Raw genomic sequence first — 8592 nt, 5'->3', positions numbered from 1 at the left:
ACATTTCCTACTGTAAATGTGTCAAAACTTCATTTCTGATTAGTAATATGCATATGGACAACTTTAAAGGTGATTTTTTTCAATATTTAGATTTTTTTTTGTACCCTCAGATCTCGGCCAAATACTGTACTTTCCTAACAAACCATATCAATTAAAAAAGTAACCCTTTTGACTGGTTTTGTGGTCCAAGGTCACAAATCAGAAGACTTACATAATGAAGATCTCAATCATGTTTCATTTGAATATCAACTTTACCTCAAAAGTTTTCCCAAAAATCATTAGGAGAAATAAAAACATTACAAACTTGTGGCTGAATACAAAGCTCAAAAATTCATGCAGGTAAATGGCTCAGATAATTTGATCTAAAATCTTTGAGTTTATATTAAAATCTCTGAAACCTTGTCAAATCTGACCACAGTGAGACATTGCTGACATGCGAGAGTCATGGGGTCATTTCCACAGCATAAAATCTTTTTTTTTTTTTACTGTGGAAATGACCCCAAATACTTACTTATTAAATTAAGAAACTACTGACATACATACATGCACAGACAAAGTAAATAAGCTGCAGAATGTTTAAAAGTATCAAAAAATCAAAAAACTTCATTAAATTAATCTGTTAAGGTAAAATATAATATTTTAGGATACAACATTTCATAAAATGTGACCCTGGATCACAAAACCAGTCTTAAGTAGCACAGGTATACTTGTAACAATAGCCGAAAATACACTGTGGGTGAAATGTTTTTCAAAAATCATGTCAAAAACCATCAGGATATTAGGTAAGGATCTTGTGACTAAAGACAGAGCTAAAAATATTAATGTGGGTACATGGCTCAGATAATTTGATCTAAAACCTTTGAGTTCATATTAAAATCTCTGAAATCTTGTCAAATTCGACATTTTGTTTTTTTAATTCAATATTTAAAAAAAAAAAAATAGGAAACTGTACATACATACATACATACATACATAAAGCAAATAAGCTGCAGAGTGTTTAAAAGTATCAAAAAACGTCATTAAAATAATCTGTTAAGGTAAAATATAATATTTTATGATACAATATTTCATAAAATGTGACCCTGGATCACAAAACCTGTCTTAAATAACACAGGTATATTTGTAACAATAGCCGAAAATACACTAGGTCAATTTTTTTTTTTTAAATCACGTCAAAAACCATTAGGATGTTAAGTAAAGATCATGTTCCATGAAGACATTTTGTAAATGTCCTACCGTAAATATATCAAAACTTAATTTTTTATTAGTAATAAAGTTATAAAAATATAACTTTATTTGGACAACTTTAAAGGTGATTTTCTAAAAATTTAGATTTTTATCCACCCTCAGATTTCAGATTTTCAATAGTTGTATCTCAGATTTATTTATTCAGCAAAAAATGACTCATATGACTGGTTGTGTGGGCCAGAGTCACAAATCAGAAGACTTGCATAATGGAGATCTCAATAATGTTTCATTTAAGTATCAACTTTGCTTCAGAAGTTTACCAAAAATCATTAGGAAAAATAAAAAAGTCAAAATAAGGAGCTAAATAATTACATGGCTCAGGTCATTTGATCAGAAATCTTAAAGTTTATATTAAAATCTCTGAAATCTGGTCAAGTCTGACCACAGTGAGGGACATTGCTTTTACATGTGAGGCTGCTGGGGTCATTTCACAGCATAAAATCTTAATTTATGATTCAACAAAAAAAAAAAAAATAGGAAACTGTACTGAAATAAATAAATAAATAAGCAACCTGAAGTGTTTTAAAGTATCAAAAAAAAAATCAAAGACGTCATTAAAATAATCTGTTATGGTAAAATATAATATTTCATGATACAACATTTCATAAAATTAGGAATCTGTAAACTAATTAATTTATTAATAAATAAATAAATAATCACCGCAGAGTGCTTAAACGTATCAAAATCATCAAGCATCAAAAAAAGATGTCATTAAAATAATATGTTTGTTAAAGATTTACACCGACGTAGATCTCAGATTGATATCAATGTCATCTCAAGATGCTCTTATAAACAGACAGACACACTCCACAGTAAGTTATTACAATTATTAAAGCCTATAACGTTGATGAATCACCAGTCAGACAGAATCGCAGTGGCCATTTCATATTTGCATCGACGAACTTGTCGTCTCAGATGACAGTGACATCAGCAAAGATCCACTTGGCAAAAGCAGCGAATGGCAAAATGATTTACCTCTGCTCGTCGACTGCTGCAACGCTTAGATTGTCGCCTGTCGGAGTCGTGCAGAACAATTTAGCCCAGCTGCAGCAGCTGGACTGCGGGCTCGATTTTCCTCCCGCGCCGCCGGTGCAGAAGTGAAGTCGCGCAAAGACCGCGGCCAGGGCTCCGGGAGCAAAAAAAACAGCCGGTTTCGCCTGCACGCAGACACGGTGCCAAACTGATCCGCACCCCGGGGATCTAATTAAATGGCAAGCCACGGGGGCGTATGGTGAAAGGTTTATATATTTCGCCTAGGTATGCAAAACGATGTAGACAGTACAGCCACACAGGATATCCGACTGTATCCCAAAAATCTATTGCATAAAATACTGCATGTGTGTGAGTGTGTGTTTATGGTGCGAGAAATCTCTCTTCGGTTCTTGGGTTTTTGGAACAAACCCACTTGAGCCCACATAAAGCTTGTTTGTGAAATTCCGTGGAGGATTGTGGGCTATTTTAAACAGTGTTTCCGATCCGGTTGTATTCGCTAATAAAGCAGTGTGCAACGTAAGATTTTAACTAATGTTTAATAAGTAGTCTAATAAAATACAGAAGACTCCGTGTAATTTTAAATTCTTATTTTTAGGTGTGTCGCATGAACAACTCTCATAGGAGCCTACTGCATAAAACAGAGCCACTATAAATAGGTTTATAAGCTTCGTTTTTTAAAAACACATAGATTCGTATTTATGAAATTCAGTGCAAATGATATTCTAAATTACAGTAAGCTAAATCATAATTTTACCAACCAGCTGTCTTCAGCTGTACAAGTGCTGCGTGGGTTTAAAAATTAATAAAATTAATTAGCCCGTCTTTTTGTAAATATGAAAGACCTCACTATGTTTAAGACCTCAATTCACAAGCTGAATCTTGATACATCTGATTTATTTTTATTTTATTTCTTTCTTTTTTGTTTACAAATTTCTTTAGAATGAAAAATTTGTGCTTTCTTTTTGTTTCATGCATTCTTTCTTTATTTATTGAGTTATTTTAAAATATATGCCACTGTTCTTTGTGGGCATGTCCTCAAAGCTACTGAAAATCAGAAGTGGGGGAAAAAAAAGAAAAAATCGCATATGTTGGATTTGGGTGTTGAATATGTATCGCAACCTGTTCGGGACGCCACACAAGGTCAGTAGGACGAAAACTGATATTGGTTTCGGACTGCAGAAATACACTTATATAAATCATGTCCGTCACAGCATACAGTAGCCTACGTGTGTTACGTGGTAAAAATGAGCAAAACACGGCACATATGAACACACACACGACTAGACACAACGTCTATATTATCACGAAAATCAGTTCCACATCATGGAGCGAATCTTGTTATTGTATCTAGTTATTTTCCAGATTAGTATTAGCTATTATTTCTTTAATATGTTGACGTGTCACCGCGTTAAGTTTGATCTTTAAGCTCCACACTCAAACTTGTTGCTTTAATACATTAATTTTAACGGCAACAGCTACTTATAGGCGGCAAAAAATGTGGATGAATGTGAATTATTCAGGAACGTACCACTTACTCTGAGGACAAAAACAAACAAAAAACGATTATAAAATGCTTTCAGAGCTTTTCAACGAAATGTAGACATTTGGCTTTCCTATTTCATTTAAATGACTCAAGTCCAAACCTGACAAGGTTGACAACAGTAAACAGAACGCAGATTTAGATTTTATAGACCATGGATCCACATTCAGACTCTCAGCTGTAGAAAAAGCAGGATTTTCTCTGTAGCACTTGGACATAGTGTTCATTTTCCGTTGTATAATATTTAACAAATCATTGGGAAATATTCCTTCAAATAGTTTATGACAGCGGTTCCCAACCGGGGGGTCGCGACCCACTAGGGGGCCTCAGTGATCCTCCAGGGGGGCCGCAAGATATCTTAAAAATAATTTAAATATTATCCTATAATTGTTTAATTTCATAATATGCTAAATGAAAATAATAAAAGCACAGCCTCTCTCGTGTTCTGTGATTGATTGCTTCAGACTCGCCGCAGCAAGCCTAATCGCACTGTTAAATACAGACTTAAATGGCGGCTCAAAACTTCCAAACGCTGTACGCAAACTACTGTTTCATCTCTCAGCTGCACGCATGAAGCAAACCGTCGCTCTAATGTAAAGGTAAAAATGATTAGTGTCACAATAACGAACTTGCGCGTGCCTAATGTATAACACTCGTGTATGTCAAAGTCGTACATGAGACACGCAAGTCCGCTATTGATTCACAAACTATGCGCGCTCTCGGGGCTCTGATCCCTATCCTATTTTTGCGTGAAATTTCAAACATTTGCCTAGTTGTCCAAATTATTGTCCTGTGAGTGTTTTATAATGGATGCTCGCCCATAGAAGAGGAGTGAGGCTCGGTGTTTATGAGCATCAGGCACGCACTGACAGAGTTCACTGATCCCAAACCTTCACATCGATGTGTTTCAACAGATTTAGAATGTATTTGCTGTATTTTGAATTTGTGTATTAGTTTTTAATGGATACAAACAGTAGATATTCAGTCAGTCAAGTTCAAAGGGATAGGTTTAGTGGTCTTTTGGTATCTCTCTGTTATACGGCAGGTTCACTTATTTAAGAAAAAGTACTCTGAAGTTGTAAAGAATGTCTGAAGTAAAATAATTTTAAAAGTTAGAATTGAGCAGAGGTTTTCTTTAAAGATTATAAGGTATATTTTAAGTTTTAATTTAAAGTTTGTTTGAATTTTGAGTTTTTTTATAACATGCAGTAGAAGAATAATAAGGCAAAACAAATGTTTTGGTTAATAAAAAAGGTTTCAAAATAAATACTTTTTCTTTACTGCGGAAGTACAGTATAAGAGGACATGTCAGGCATAGGGGGGGCTTGCAAAATTGTCCGGAGAAGGAGGGGGGCCCCGGAGTAAAAAAGGTTGGGAACCCCTGGTTTATGAAATTGTCACGGGGAAAAAAATTCTAAAAGGAACCCTGAGTACCTTCTGAAGAATAAAGCTTAGTCTACACTCTTAAAAATAAAGGTTCCAAAAGGGTGTTTTTGCAGTGAAGAACCATTTTTGGTTTCCCAAAGAGCCTAAAAGAATCATTCTGAAAACATTTTAAAAATCTAAAAAACCTTTTATGCATTTGAAAGTTTCCATTGATGTTCAAGGTTATTCTTAGAATCACTGATGCCAAATAAAGAACCTTTAATTTTAAGACTGATAGCAATTTATCAAAGAAAGATGCAGTTTCAGTGGGGGAATATGTTCAATCGTGTAATCAAAAAGAAAATCTTTTAAAAAGTTATTTTATTTGAAATTATTTAAATACAAATAATATATTTTTTCCATTTACAATGACAGTTTTCTTGTAAACAAAAGTGGCAGATACTGTTTACTAGGCAATTCACCCCTTTTTCTGGCCGGTGAGTTTGTCTGTGTGTGTAGAGACATGATTTCTCATAACCTGTGCACTCCAGTCACAGCTTTCTGTACACAGCATGAATTATGAGGCTACAATCTTTTTTGGAACTATAATACTAAAATGTCTATTTATCTGTAAAACTCTTATAATTGTATTAAATTGGTTGTGAATGTGTATTACATGCAGCCAGAATATGACACTCTCCCTTGTCAGTGAAGATTGCATTTGTGTTTATGCAAATGAACACAAGGGCAAAAAATAATAAAAAATCAGATTTTCTAATGACTTTTGCGGTTTTCCAAATGTATCTATAAAATACATACATTAGCTTTCGGGAACAAACAAGAAAAGTAAATTTCCTGTCAATTAAAAAAGAAAAGGAAAAAAGAAAAAGAAAATTAACTATAAATGCAGAGATTACATTTCATATGCATTTCTACATTTCATATAATTTCATATCAGTCAGCTTAACCTCTCCCACTAAAATGACAAACAAACCAGACTAATATTTTCACAACCACTAAATCAGCACTTCCAATACGCTGTCAGACTTTCCCACTGGTGCAAAATAACATTTAAATGGGACGAAAATAATCATATCCACAAAAAAAAAAAAAAATCTACCCTTAATTTTGAGCCTTGTTGCCATCTCTCCATGCAAAAAAACAAACATAAGGAAAACTTGCAGAAATAAACACTGCCCCTCAATTATTCCCGGCACTCAAGTTGATGTTTTTGTATCAAACCATTCGCAATATTTCTGGCCACAAAAAAAAAAAAAAAAAAATCTGTACATTGAATAAGGCGGCGATATTTGATGAGTGGAATGTAAGACAAAATTACATATAAATACCAAAAAAAAAAAAAAAAAAAAAAAGACAAGCTACAAATGAGGCATTCAGCTCCAAAAGAAAAACATAGAAACATTGTCCTAAAGTCACTTGATAATTTTTAGGTTCAAAAAGACCTTTTGCCACACTATGGCCAACAGATTAGTGTAACTGATGGGAAAAAAGGCTTGCGCTTATGTATGTTCAGGCTATAAACATGGTCGCCTTGCAACAACTGTAGTCAGCAACAGTGGGAAATTTCCAGTTTACGGTTTAAAAAGTCACTGGGATGAATAAATCCGGGAAAACTTGAATTATAACAGTGCTAAAAAGTCAGTCTGATTTTGACCTGCTTATTTTTGGAACAGCAGGACAGCAGTTCTAGGTAAAGCGACATTAGGAGTTAAATCAGGACTAAACCATAGACCTGGCCGTGGAATGTCTGCAGTCATTTTTTCATGAGGCTGAGACAACCTGCGCTTGTGACAAGAAGCTGGAAGAAGTTACGATAGGTGAGATTTATAAATGTATTGGACTTCCGAACTTCATGACCATGGAGACAAATTGAGATGCAACCCACAGCACCCTTCACCCCGTAATTCCTGCTCAAGATCCAAACGCACATCCACGTCCTTGTGGTTCACACTCGCTCCAGATTACACATCACACAGCCTCGTAAAAAGTGGGAACACCTGGTAAATTTGACATCTAATAAACTAAATAAGTTCAAAATGATAAGGTCGAAAACAGCCTTGAAGCATAAACAGTGACATTGAAAAATGACAGTCATGAGGTGTGTGATTTTTCAGCGGTACTCTGGTTTTTATTTTTCCGACGCATTGGTTGGTCAGACATCTTTTTCGTCAAGTGGAGAGGAATCTGAAACACAGCTGGACCCCACAAATTACCACTGTGACCCACCGATAATGACTGGATGAACGCAGGGAAAAGATAACCGACAGTTCCTTAAGTCTTATTTTGATTGGCGAAATAAAAGAACAGATTTGTGATTCATGAGTGTTTTAAACAGGAACTTGGGGCGTCAACGTCTTTGTCTCCTGTTTGCCTCCGGTGTGGCCCACAAGACGGCAATGGTCTGAGGCTATGTGGGTATGTAAGAGCGTGTGTGTGTGTGTGTGTGTGTGTGTGTGTATGTGTGTCTGTGTGCATGAGCTGTGCTCAAGTTTGCATGAAATGACTGGTTTAGTCGTTGTCTTCTTCGTCTTCCTCAGATTCCTCAATGCCATCACTGTCCTCCTGGTCATCCTCCTCTTCCTCGGTTTCGGGGATATCCCACTGAGGGTGGTTATCCATCATGGCCTTTGCCTCATGAACCTCCAGCTGAAACCAAAAAATTAGGATCACAAAGATTGTAGTAAAAATTAAATTAATTAATGAATTAGCACATTTAAATGTATTTAAAATATAATTATATATTTGATTTTATATATAATATTTTAAAATATTATTTAAATAAATAATTAGATGTTTTATTTTATATATTTTATAAATTTTTTTTATGTGTTAGGGTCAAAGACAAAAAAGTGTAATACTGCTTTAAATTGTTGTTTAAAAAGTTTGTTTAATTTATTTGCATTTTTGTTTTTCTGAGCAAAAATTAAATATACATTGTTCCCTAATTTACAGAAGACACCCACTAAAAAGACACCCACTAAAATGTCATTCAGTCAACAATCTTGTCAGGCATAATTACAACAAAAATCAATTTATGACATAGTAAAAGACATTTTAAAATTTGCCACTATACTACGTTTTGGCCATTTGACTATAAGAATTTTTACTAATTTAAAATACAATAAAATGTTATATGCTCCCGTATTCTTTTATATATTTTAATATGTACAAGTCAGAATAAGCATGTTGTTTAAATTTTTACATAAATACACTGAATGACAACGTAATATTTTTTTTATCAAATTCATCCAAAAATATATTTGAAACCTTAAAAGTAGACACTTTATTTACATTTAATGTGCTTTCTGTGGACATAAAATCACTTTTGTAAATTTCTTTTGACGTGGACATCTTAATGTCTTTGATCCATGAATATATTACACACACATAATTTTTCTCAATTTTGTATAAAAAAAATTTAATAT

The 8592-nt window shown here is 34.1% G+C and overlaps 1 protein-coding gene across 1 annotated transcript in view; it reads right to left on the bottom strand.

Moving 5' to 3' along the window:
* Positions 1 to 5512: 5512 nt before the first annotated feature.
* Positions 5513 to 8592, bottom strand: part of sec63 (SEC63 homolog, protein translocation regulator) — a 23390-nt gene continuing 20310 nt past the window's right edge. The window contains exon 20 of the mRNA XM_073853134.1: positions 5513 to 7813. Within this exon, the coding sequence (XP_073709235.1) occupies positions 7676 to 7813 (138 nt within the window). The 3' untranslated portion in view covers positions 5513 to 7675. The remainder of the gene's footprint in view (positions 7814 to 8592) is intronic.

This window comes from Garra rufa, chromosome 13, assembly GCF_049309525.1.
Source record: "Garra rufa chromosome 13, GarRuf1.0, whole genome shotgun sequence".
Taxonomy (NCBI): domain Eukaryota; kingdom Metazoa; phylum Chordata; class Actinopteri; order Cypriniformes; family Cyprinidae; genus Garra; species Garra rufa.
The sequence above is the reverse complement of the archived record's forward strand: the minus strand, read 5'-3'. Positions and strand labels throughout refer to the sequence as shown.